At 51.9% G+C, this 12,418-nt stretch overlaps 2 protein-coding genes across 2 annotated transcripts; one reads left to right on the top strand and one right to left on the bottom strand.

The window, feature by feature from the left end:
• Window position 1: 1 nt before the first annotated feature.
• Window positions 2-6,058, top strand: TULP2 (TUB like protein 2; the record flags this gene model as incomplete). Its single annotated transcript, XM_019658154.1, has 10 exons — window positions 2-128; window positions 1,017-1,154; window positions 1,412-1,525; window positions 2,351-2,472; window positions 3,146-3,448; window positions 4,374-4,486; window positions 4,981-5,095; window positions 5,185-5,283; window positions 5,439-5,610; window positions 5,896-6,058. Coding segments are annotated over 10 exons (1,434 nt in total), but the record flags the coding sequence as incomplete, so codon positions are not given.
• A 1,607-nt stretch (window positions 6,059-7,665) lies between these two features.
• Window positions 7,666-11,107, bottom strand: PPP1R15A (protein phosphatase 1 regulatory subunit 15A). The gene is made up of 3 exons (XM_019658119.1): window positions 10,867-11,107; window positions 8,507-10,144; window positions 7,666-8,104 (listed from the first exon to the last, which is right to left on the bottom strand). Exons 2-3 carry the CDS (start codon window positions 10,133-10,135, stop codon window positions 7,754-7,756), a joined length of 1,980 nt encoding a protein of 659 aa, XP_019513664.1. The 5' UTR covers window positions 10,136-10,144; window positions 10,867-11,107; the 3' UTR covers window positions 7,666-7,753.
• Between the last annotated feature and the right edge of the window lie 1,311 nt (window positions 11,108-12,418).

The raw sequence follows: 12,418 nt of genomic DNA, 5'->3' as shown, positions 1-12,418 counted from the left end.
GCGGCGGCTATTTGAGATGAAGCAGCGACGGAGGCGCCAAGAGCTCCGCATGGTTCAGGCCAATCCTGATGCTTCCTTTCGGTCCTGCCAATCGCTGCGGCGGGAGGAGCGCATTGCGGGTGACAGAGGTGAAGAAAGTTCCTAGGGTCCGGCAGGATCTTGGGCCTGGAGTGAGAGGTCTTGGGAAGCCCGGGGGCGGGGGTCTGTTGGAGTGTGGGGCGGGGCCTAAATGGTTCAGAGGGAGAAGCCTGGCGGAGCGCAGGAGCTGGACGTGGTGATGCGGTAGAGCACGCGGGCAGAGCCCCGAAAAGCCCGAGTATAAGAACTGAGATGGCCCCAGGGAGGGTCCGGGTGCAGGGCATGATGCAACTAGAGGATGGGGCACAGGAGAATCCCGCAATTGGGCTTGTAAGCGCTCTTGGGCGGAGCTTGCGAGAGCTGGGGACCAACCAACGAGAGTGGGGCCGTACTGGGGCGGGGCCTGGTGGAACACGGAGGCAGTGGATATATATATAGTTCCCAGGAACCCCCAGAGCTAAAATTGGCAAAGCCCACGGGATCCGGGTCTAGGTAATTTAGAGACCAGGTCCTGGAGACTGGGATGGTTTACGCTCGGAATCCTCAACAACTTAGCTATATAGGGCTGTGCTTGTTTGAACTTTAAAATAAAGTTTGTAAGGGCCGGCCGAGTGGCTCAGTTGATTAAGAGCTCATTCAAGAGTGTGAGCTCTGAGCAACAGGGTCACCGGTTGAATTCCCACATAGGCCCAAGCTGAGCTGCTGCTGAGCTGTCAACAGGTGGCAGGGTGGCTCAGCTAAAAATAAATAAATAAATAAATAAATAAACAAACAAATAAATAAATAAATAGAAGTTTATGTTCTGAGTGGATTTGGGGGTTTTGGGTGGTCAATCAATCAGAGGCCATGCCTGGAAGCCCAGTAAAGAGGCAGATCTTCTTAGCAGAGGACCGGAATGTGTACATCGTGTTAATGGGCCTCGCTGCATCTTTTCCCAGGCCTGCGGAACCCTTTCCTCTGGGAGAACATGCCAGAGGCAAATCTGCGTTCTGGTGTCCCCAGTGCCCTGGGCACTGTGAGCTGTGGTGGAGATGGTAGTGGTGAGAGATGCCCCTTGGCGTTGCCAATTGAAGCAGGTAATCTTGAGCCCTTGGACAGCCTATACTCTAGGACTCCACTCCCACTAGAACCCAGGAGTCTGGAACCTCAATTCTTGCTCTCTAAAGGACCCAGGATTCCAGACCCCTGCGGGCCCTGAAATCCCTCACACCAAGGACTCCAGGTCTTAAACCTTCTCCTTCTCCAACACCCAGGAATCTGAATCTGCAGCCCTTTCCTCCTGCAGTATTCAGAAATCCCAATCTCTCACCCCCTTCCCTATCCTGGCCACCAGACAGTTCTGATCCGGAGTTAGAAGAAGTCTCTGTGGAGGATGTTCCTGCCTCTCTGCTTCCTGTTAAAGAGCTTCCAAGAATAAGACGCAGGGGTTGGCCACCCCACCGACTTGGTAATTTTGGGGACATCCTCAAGCCCTCTGGTCCAAGTGGCAAATACTCCCCCTTTTTTGTAACAACTTTTTTGACGTAAATTTAATATACCATCTAATGCACTCATTTAAAGTTTACAATTTCATGGTTTTCAGTATATTTACAGAGATGTGCACCTATCACCACAATCAGTTTTAGAACATTTTCATCACCCCCAGAAAAAACCCTGTCCCTTTTAGCAGTCACTGCCTTCCACCCCCCACCCCCATTTATCCTAGCCCTAGGCAATCACTAATCTACTTTCTGTCTCTTTAGATTTGCCTATTCTGGATGTTTCATATAAATAGAATAATACAGTATATGATCTTCTGTGACTGGATTCTTTTTCTTGTTTTTAAAGTTCATCTATGTTGTAGTATTATCAGTACTTCATTCCTTTTTGTATTCCTTAATATTCCCTTGTAGTAACATTTCATTTTATTCTGATGACATGACCAATTACTTCTAAACAGGAATCTTAATTGTCATCCCAACACTCCATTCTACCTCCTACCCCCATTTTAGTTCCCTGGTCTCTTCGATGTTCTGTCTGGGACAAGGAAAAGGGAGGAGTCTAATCCCTCTCTGTCCTTAGACCCAGGGCAGTAAGAGGCTTCTTGGCCAGTGTAGACCCCCTGCACATGGGAGAAGTGGGGTATCTGGCAAGTGAGGGTGATGAGTCATATGTAGGGGCCACAAACCCAGGAGTTCTGGCCTTCTTCAGCTAGCACTGGTGAACTTGTCCCAAGCTCCTAGGACCCATGTGTCCTGAGCTCAGTCTTCTTCTGGCTTTTTCCACCCCTTAGGGTCCCGTGCAGAGGACGAGAGCAAATCCCAGGGTCTTGGAGATAAATATGAGTTGCGTAGTCTGGAACGGAACCCTGGAACGGATTGTGACTGGGGACATGTAGACTTGGCCTCCAACAAGGTGGGTGGTGGCACAGCCAATCAAGAGAGAGAAGGAGGAGGGCTAGCCTTAGATTGTAGGGAGGGTGGGGCTAAAATTCTGCTGCCCAATCAGAGACCATTTTTACTAGTTGGTGGAACCTGTTGTGACTTGGCTAGTAAAGACCCTGTGAGTGCACCATTTATGAAATCTATATAGTCTAGGATTTGAATTAATGTGAGTTATGTACGTTAAAATCCAGCCCACTGAAAGGCAGCCAGCTTTGGAGAGAGTGAAACTGTGATAGGGACGGGTCAGTTGGCACTCACTTTGGTACTGATGAAAGTGAGAGAGTTTCAGTTGGGTAGATCCGGTTCGCATATGTTATCTAGAGTAGACGGAATCAACACTGGTTTTAGCTAAATGGGCAGTGGTTTCAAAGGGATTCTCCAATCGGTCGATGGAGTGGGCGTGGCTGTAGAGGGAAGCTAGTGGTGCTGAACAATCCACAGATAATTGGAGCTTGGCTGGGTGGGACCCTTGAACGGACTGGCCAATCAGCGGGTGGCCGAGATGTTTGACCAATAGGCAGAGTACATAATCGAGAGAAGGGGTAACCCTGAGCTGGAATGGCCAATCAGTAGTTGGCAAGCAGGTGTTGTGGGGTAGCCTGAGACTCCACTAACCCTCAACTTGAATTTGGCGCGTGGGCTAGGGTGAAGACTTGGAAGAGAACAAAGAGGAGTCGGAATCTACAGTGAGGAACTCCCGAGGGGAGGCAGATGTAGAGGTGTCCGAGGCCCTGAAAGGCAAGGGCGAAAACGATGTGGGAAGCTCGTTCCACTTGTCTCTCCACGTCTCAGGCCCTCTGCTGGGCGAAGACTTGGAAGCATACGTGCTGCAGCCAGCCATGAGGGACGGTATGGTGCAGTGTCTCATCAGTCGCGACAAGCAAGGTGTAGATAAGGGCATGTTCCCTTTCTACTATCTCTACCTAGAGGCGGCTGAGGGCCAGAAGGTAAGCTTTGGCAGCTTGGGGAGCAAGCGCCACCTCGCAGGGTCAAGTCCTGCTCTTTGCTGTGTGAGGTCAAACCTTCCACAAATCCAGGCCTTGCTCATCACTGAGCTAGGACCTGCAAAGTCCAACTCCAAAACCTACCCTTCACAGAACTAGGCTCCTTATAGAGAGAGCCCAGTGGCATAGGCCCTACCCATCCCATAACCAAGCCCTGACCACTGTGGAGATGGGTCCGCCTTTCTCAAAGTCAGGACACATCCTCTCAGAGCCTTTAGAGGTACTGGCCCCATTCCTTACAGACCAAACTCCCAACCCTTACAGACCTTATAGAGGTATTAGCCGCATCTTAGTAGGTCCAAGTCTGGACCTTCTTTGCTATCAGGCCAACCCAATCCTGGAATAAGCCCTGCCCCCTCAGGAACCAAGCCCCTCCCCTCATGGATTTCCCAATCCAAAGCCAACCCGCGCGCGCCCCTTCCAGTCTGGCCAGTCCCCTCTGTGTGGCTGCCTCTCCTTAACGCACTCCATTTCACCCAGAAAGAGGCCTTTTCCTACCCAGAGCCAGACCCGCTTTTCCCAGATGAAATACCTACCAAAGTCCTGTTGCAATGTTCAAAGTGAGCCTCTTCCCTATTGTACAAAGCCAGGCCCTGCTGCCAGTCCGAGCCTCCTCTACTTAGGCTCTGCCTGAATCCTGGACACAATGTCAGAAGGACTGAAGGAACTATGTTAAGATGTGAAGCTCCCCTTCAGGACCCAGCTGACTTCCTTCAGTGAGAATTGCATCTCCCAGCAAGCCTTGGGACGCTTATTGCCCCATTACCCTTTTCTTTGTTGTAGGGACCTAGTGTTTTCCTTATTTTTGGAGCCCTAGGGCTAACAGATACCAGAAATTGATTCTGATTGGCTGTTCTCATGTCCACAGCACTTCCTTCTGGCTGCTCGCAAGAGAAAGAGGAGCAAAACCTCTAATTACCTTATCTCCCTGGACCCCACAGACCTGTCTCGGAATGGGGACAACATTGTGGGCAAAGTCAGGTAGGCAGAGCCCAGATGTGTGTGAGAAACAGATTGCAGGGCGCCTTGGGGAAGAAAGGGACAATTGAACTACATTTCCCAACAGGCCATAGAGCACAAGTTCCACCTGCTTTAGGAACTTTTCTCTTAGGGACTGATGGGCTTTGTAGTTATTCAGGTTGTCACACCTGGGTAGTTGGGAATAGAACTGAACTTTGGAACAGCCTGTCATTTAAGACATTTGACTTCTTGAAAGGCTAAGTTCCTGAGTAGGAGAAGAGGCCTGGGATGTGTGAGCTCTTGTGTCCTAGAGGGAAGAGGGTTTCTAAAGGACCAAGACAGGAAACGAAAAATCATGGCTCACCGGGCCATGTGGATACATGGAACGCGGAAATGGATCTTAGGTAGAGGATTGATGGGAAGAGTTGATGAGATGACGTGGGAAAGCAGCTAACGTACAGCAACACAGTAACAATTATTATTTCTATTCTGGCCACGCTCTTTCTGGATCTAAGATCTAATGTCTTGGGCACCAAGTTCACCATCTTTGACAGTGGAACGAATCCCAAAAGGAAGAATTCCATCCCGGGGTCAGCTTGGATCAGGAAGGAGCTGGGCGCTGTGTGTTATGTGAGTGTCCTGGAGACTACAGCGAATGGAGCAGGTTGGTGGGGAGGGATGGAGAAAGAGCCAGGCCAACTGGAGCATAATACCCGCAGGAGACCAATGTCTTGGGATTCCGAGGGCCCCGGAAAATGACTGTGATCATTCCAGGAATCGATGCCCAGAACGGGAGAATCAGCATCCAGCCACAAAATGTGAGTGGGATAAGGTTGAGAATCTCTGGATAAAGCAGGGAAGATTTTGTCAGACTTATGGATCTCAGGGAAGAGAGACTAGGAACTCAAAATTCTGTCTGGAGAAAAAGGCTAGGTGGTGGTAGGTTAACCACGTCCCTTACTTTACCCTCTAGGAACAGGGGTCGCTACTGAGTCGCCTCCAAAATGGAGCCATCCAGGGGCTGATCCTGCTGCGAAACAAAGCCCCAATGTGGAGCGACGAGAGGGGCGTCTACGTGCTCAATTTTAAAGGTCGGGTCACTCAGGCCTCGGTCAAGAACTTCCAGATCGTGCATCCGGATGACCGTGAGCTACTAGGAACCGGTTTACCTAGACAAGAGGTGGGCGGGGTAGTGTGGGGCAGGAACAGACCAGAACTACTTCTCCTATCCGCACTTAGCATTTGTCTGAGAAGGGCTGACTTCATGCTGTTGCAAAGCCTCTTGGGAACTAGTTTACACGGCCCTCCGAGGGTTCTTCTGGTTTAGTAAGGGCGCCGCACAGCCCTTTGGGAGTCGTAGTTTCCGCAGCTCAGAGGCCTGCGGTAGGGAAATGAGTAAGACTAAGCTTGGTTCCTGACTTTATCCTCAGTAAACGACGTGGTGCTCCAGTTCGGCCGCGTTGCCCCAGACATGTTTACCATGGACTTCTGCTTCCCGCTTTGCCCTCTCCAAGCCTTTGCCATCTGCTTGTCCAGTTTTGATGGGAAACTGGCAATGTGAGTAATCTAATGAAATAACAATACTCACATAAGTTCCTGTGTCTGCTCATTTGGAGGAAGGGCTCCAGCATGCCTTCTTTTGCACCACCTTACTAATAACCCACACTTATTACACACCTCCTGGGTGCCCAATACTGGGTTCTAGGGAGTGGGCTGTTCAGTAGCACCTGCTCTAGTTGGACTCACAGTGGATCATGGGAAATGGATCTTAAACTTAACAAAAAATCAAAATGCTCCTCTGCTATACAAGAGAAAAGCACATGGAGGCACAAATCGGTTGGGTCAGAGGGAGGCATCTCTGAAAAAGTGATTTTCGTGCTATACCTGAAGAATTAGGAGGAACTGGCAGAGCCAGAGGGGTCAGAGTTGGGAACAATCAAGACAGTAGGCACAGCTCATACAAAGATCTTAAGGTGGAAGGGGTCTTGGTTGGTTTGGGAAAATGAAAGGCGGATAGTGTGTCAGGACCTGGAGAACTAATGGAGGAGGGGTAGGGTATGAGGCTAGACAGGGTGAAGGACATTTGGACCATTCTTGTTTGACTTGAAGTGCTGGACAGATCTTATGATGTCAGAAGAGAGTTCTAAGCTGGAGACGTAAACTAAGATGGTATTTGAAGACATGCATGGGTGAAAGTGAGAAAAATTATATTAATACTCGCTAGCATATATATATATATAAAAGATTTTATTGGGGGAGGGGAACAACATTGGGGAATCGGGGAAGGGGAACAGACAAGTTGCTGTCCTTTTGTTCTTCAGTCTAGTTGTGGAGGACGTTGCTTCACTGGCCCATGTTGGTATTATCATTGCACTCTTCCCAGGTGAGGCAGATGGGTCGCCAGCCACTGGACGGCTGCTCACGGCGGCTTTTGGCAGCTCACACCGGCTGCCAGCTGCTCACGCTGGCTACCGGTCACACACGGTAGCTTATGGCAGTTCACTGCAGCAGAGGCTGCAGCCTACGCTATCGCCTACAACTCCTGGCAGCCCGGCTCCAGGTCGAACTGTTGCTCACCATCTTAGCTGTAGAGGGCAGTGTCACTGGCCCTCATGTGGGATCCGAACTGGGGTCCTACTGCTCAGAGCTGCCTTCCAAGCCAGCTCTTAACCAATGCGCCACTCGGCCAGCCCGCTAGCATATATTTTTAATTGATGAGCATTGTTTTAAATATGAACTTCTCTGGGTCCTTATAATCCCTAAGGTATGTGCAGTTGTTAGCCACATTTTATAGATACCAAAACTGAGTCAGTGGACACAGGGCTTGTATATGTGAAATCAGGCAGCTGAAAACCTTGAATTCACCATGTAAAGGACAGTAGGAGGATGCGTCTTTATATTCCAAGGAGGCACAGAAAACTGGAGCTTAACCCTTTAGAGATCAGTAAGTCCAGCTCCCAGTCCCCTTGGGGAGATAATTGTCCCAATTTTAATAAAATTGAGGTGGAAGCCAAAGAAAAACTACAAAACCCATCAGCCCTTTGTTCAAAGTAAGCCTCAGGACGAAAGGAAGCAAATTTGAAGGATGATGGGAAATGTAGTTTATCCTCTATTAAGGCACTTACCTTTTATGCTATTACCCCAACTACCCCTGGGACCCAGGAGTAGTAGATACTGTCAGTTCAGATACACAACGGTGATACTGCTCACTACAAATCAAAAGGCTTTATTTCTTAAACCAACTGGTAAAAATAAATAAATAGTTAATAACATGCAAACCACATGATCTTAGCCACGCCTCCCGCTGAGGTCCAGACAAGGAGACAGGGACACATAAAGAGGGGAGGGAGAGGCCACAGCATGGCTCAAGGGCGTGGCCTGGGCAGCGGATATGGGCAAAGTCCGGGTAGGGGTAGATATGGCAGCCAGAGAAGGGGGAGGGTTCCCGAGGCGTACCCAGGCCATGGCCCGGGCTGCAGGGGTGAGGCAGGGGCCCAGCTTCTCCTGGGCCTGGGCAATTCGGCGGGCAAAGCGGCTGCGATCTCGGGCAAGCTGCTCCCAGGGGCCCTGGCGGGCAGCCTGGGCAGGTCCTGCCCAGACAGCCAGGTAATGGATGGAGACCTTCTCAGAGAAGCGCACCTGGAGACGGACCCGCACAGACATGGGGAGACACAGAGTTACAGACATAAGATACACAGGGCCAAAGGGGGGAGGGGGGAGAGAGAAAGAGAACCAGACAAAAATTAGTAACACGAAGATGCTTACTATCTGACTAATCACCTGCCTGCCACTGGATTCTCCATCTGACTCACTGAAGGTGGTGGAGGTTCTCTGGGGTTGACATTCTTTGGGGCTGACATGAGCCACAGCTGCTTCCTCCTCTCACGGGGCCCAGCCTCTTGCAAAGGATTGCATTACAGTGAACACAGCCCTCCCAGTGGAGTTCACATGCAACCCTCTGTAACACACGGGGGAACCAGCAGTGCCAGCTACCAGCCCCCTCCTCCCTAACACTCAAGAGTCTGAGCCCTTAGCACCTACCATTCTGGTCTTTTGGGGAGTCTCAGGGTCCAGATGCTGGGTGGGGGTTTCTGCGGACTTGAGGGACTTGAGGCGTCTTTGCAGTCGGAGGGGCAGCCGAGGAGGAGTCCAGGGAGGTGGTGGCTTCTCTCCAGGTAAATAGATGGTCACTCGGAAGGGGTGGTGCTCAGCTTCTTCCCGCTCATCAGCAGCTTCCCCTCCCTCTGTCCTCTCTCCAGATGGGTATGTCCAGCCTCTGAGGAGGGCACTCTGAGCCTGAAGGGAAGAACTTGGCCCTGAGTCAGCTGCTTCTGAATCATCTTTTTCATCCTCATTTTCCTCCTCCTCCTCCTCCTCTGTGTCCTCTCCTGGTTGATACACCCAGGCCCTCAAGAAGGCACTTGTGGGAGGGACAGAAGAGGGACCCTCAGTCTCTTCCTCCTCCTCAGCTGCCTCTGAAGCACTGTCCTCATCTTCCTCCTCGGTGTCCTCTCCTGGTCGGTACACCCAGGCCCTCAAGAAGGTGCTTGTGGGTGGCATAGAAGAGGGACCCTCAGTCTCTTCCTCCTCCTCAGCTGCCTCTGAAGCACTGTCCTCATCTTCCTCCTCGGTGTCCTCTCCTGGTTGATACACCCAGGCCCTCAAGAAGGTGCTTGTGTGTGAGTCGGAAGAGAAACCCTTAGCTTCCCCTGAAACATTGTCCTCATCCTCCTCTTCTTCTTCCTCTGTGATCTTACTGGGTTGATATTGCCAGGTCCTAAGCAGGGGCCTCTGGGTTAGAACTGAGTGTGGCCCTGGGCTAGCTTCTCCTTTCTCAGCCTTTCCATCCTCCAACTCCTCAGACTCCTCTCCTGAACAACACTTCCAGGTGCTGGGGTGGGAGCCTGCAGGGAAAAGAGAAATGAAGGGCGTCCTGGCTTCTTTATTCTCTGTTCTTCTTTCTTCCTCCTTGGCTCGAGCCTCTTCCTCCCTTGCATAATACGCCCAGTCTCTGGGCTTGGGTCCTGGAGATAACGGGGAAGTAGATGTTCTGGGAGCTTCTTTATTTATAGCTTCTCCATCCTCCTCCTCCTCCTTCCCCTCTTCCACCCCTGGACGGCACCCCCAGTGTGATGGAGGAACAGAGAAGAACGTGGTCACTTTAACTTCAGCAACTCCTCCTTCCTCAAATTCTTCCTCCCCAGGAGGGCCTTGCAGGGTTCTTCTCAGAAGGCTGGGGGACAGGAAAGCAGGCTGGCCATCTATATATTCACTTCCCTGCTCTCTAGGGACACTGGTTGCTTTTTCCCTACTATAGTCTTCATCATCATCATCATCATCATCATCATCATCATCTGAAAGTCCCCAGGCTTCAAGAAGAGAATTGCTGGCTTTCAGATCAGGGTGGGCCCCCCAGGATGCTTCTCCATCCTCCTCAATAGTCTCCACTTGAGGGTGCCTGCCCCAGGGGGCATAGTGGACAGCCAAAGAAGCCTTAGCTTCTCCCTGATCTGCGCTTGTTATTGTTTCCCCCAACCAGAGCTCTGGAGCTCCTGGGCCCCTCAACCGGCTCCAGGCCCAGCTGAGAAGGCCCATCAGTGGTGACAGGAGGAAGAAGGGGTGGGCATCCCTCCAGGCGATGGGCTGATGGGGTCCTTGGCGTGGGGCCATCTGTCTGGGCTGGGGAAAAGGGAATAAAGTTTAGAAGCCATTTAGGAAATAGCATCAGGGGATGACTGCTGAATCATAGCAACGGATATACACAAATAACAACATGAGAGTCCCTGCCCACATTCCTTTCTGATCCCAGCCACTCCCATCCCTGTCCCTTGGTTCCCACATCTCTCTTCTCTCAATACCCATAAGTCTGGGTCCCCATTTTCTCCTTTCTTAGACCCAAGAGTCCAAGCCCCCAGACCCCTCTTCCCTTAGATCTAGAAGTCCCAGTCCCAAGAATCGAGAACACAGGTCCTGTACTTGCTCCCCTTGGGGACGAATTCCTAGTCCCTGGTTCTCTTATCCTCCTGAGGATTGACAAACGAGACCTGTGTCACCTTCCTCCCTTGGAGACTCAAAAATTCTATCCCCCCCCCTCCCCCATGGTTCTTCACTGGAGACGAGAGTCTGGCTCCCCGACTCCTCCTCCCTCAGGCTCAGCACCCCAGACTCCTAATCTCTCTACTGGCTAAGTCGGGCCCTGGCGTCCGTTCCGTCCACCCCTCCCCAGACACAGGAGTTCAGGCTCCCAGGCCCTTTTCCTCGGGACCCAGGGGTCCCAGCGCCGACCACTCCTGTCCCAGTACCTAGAAGTACCAAGGTCCCTCCTCATTACTGATGAAGAATCTGACCCCCAGCTCCCAACCCAACCCCTGGAGATCCATTCGTTCTGATCGCTCACTCACCGGCTGGGGGCTGTGCGTCACCCCGGGGGCAGGAGGGCCGGCTTGGGCTGCCACAAGCGATCGCAGGTCCGGACAGCTCGGGAGGCCAGCGCTTTCATCTCGCCCTCCGGCGTCGGGATCGGGGACTCAAGTTATTACCGGTCGCTGCTAGCGCTGTCGCGACAAACGGGCGCGGGGTCGTGCAGGGTGAAACCGGTAATAATCAACAAGGCTAGAAACTGATCCGATTAGTGCTGACGCCGCCCGCAAGGCTTTTATAGTCTAACGCGGCCGGACGTGCTGACGTCACGAGGAGAGGCGGGTTTTCGAAACAAAGACTTGAAAAACAGGAAGAGAAAATAAGGCTGGAATTCTCGCGGAGATTCCCGGCGTTGTGACATCACGGCAGCTTTTCAAGCGTGGTCACGCCCCGAAACAAGTGAGCTGTCAATCAAACGTGGCTTAAGCACTCGGGGAGCTTTCTCAACCCTTGTTTGGGCAAATGCCTTTCCCACCCCAATTTAAGCAGCAGGCCTCAGTCTAGACTCACACCTGGTCAGCTTCTCCCCCTCCCCCCTCCTCCCCGTGTGGGAGAGTATTACTGTTTTCATTTCACAGATGAAGAAACTGAGGCTTGGGAATGGAGTCACCTGCTCAAGATGGTCACAGCTGAGTCTAGGTTTATTACAAATGAGAACAATGTAAGCACCCTGAAGGCAGGCCCTTTGATTTGCTCACTGCTTTCTTCTCAGTGCCTGGCACATAGTGGATGCTAAACAAATATTTGGTGAGTATACAGTAAACCAAAAGCTCAGACCCCTTCGGGGCTTCATGCATAAGGCTCTATGTCTGGATTTCACCTGCTTCAAACTCACCCAAAAGCTCTGCTTACACAAACTGAAATTCTGGCTGGGTGGCATTAACTGAACCTCATGGGAGCAAGGGGCCTGCCACAAGAGTCTCACCCAGGGACACAGTCACCATGCCCCAGCCCAATCCCCCTCCCTGGTTCATAATTTTGCTTCTCAAAATATGCCCAGTAACCATGTCTCCCTCCTGAGAGGGTCAGCCTCAGTGTAAAACAGAATTCTCACCTGGATCTGAGGTGGAGATCTGACCCTATCCGCTTGATTCTGCTCTAGCCAGAATCCAGGAATCCAGGGTCACTCCCTCCTCCCTGGAGTACCTGGACCCATCCACTCAGAGCCACCCTTCCAGACCCCTGGTTCCATTCACAACTCAGGAGTCCTGAGTCCTAGCTCACACCTTCCTAGGTACCCAGGAGTTTGAAACCCCACCCCTTCCAAGAGCCAAGCTACCTCCATTCAAGTCATCAATGACCCAGGCACCTGACCCGGATTAGCACAGGGTCCCTGATCTGGAGGCCTAGCTCCTACTCTCCAAACATTTAAGATCATCAGCCTCATCCCGTATGGAACCCCGGCTCTCCAGGCCCCAGCCTAGCAGAGACTCAGGAGTTGGGGGGGGGGGCAGCCCCTCCCCTCAGCTGTGGGGGCAGCTGAGCCAGGGGTCAGGCTGTGGTGGGAAGGCCAAGAGGGGCGGGGTCAGCGGG

This window comes from Hipposideros armiger, unplaced genomic scaffold (genome assembly GCF_001890085.2).
Source record: "Hipposideros armiger isolate ML-2016 unplaced genomic scaffold, ASM189008v1 scaffold_283, whole genome shotgun sequence".
Taxonomy (NCBI): Eukaryota; Metazoa; Chordata; class Mammalia; order Chiroptera; family Hipposideridae; genus Hipposideros; species Hipposideros armiger.
The sequence above is the reverse complement of the archived record's forward strand: the minus strand, read 5'-3'. Positions and strand labels throughout refer to the sequence as shown.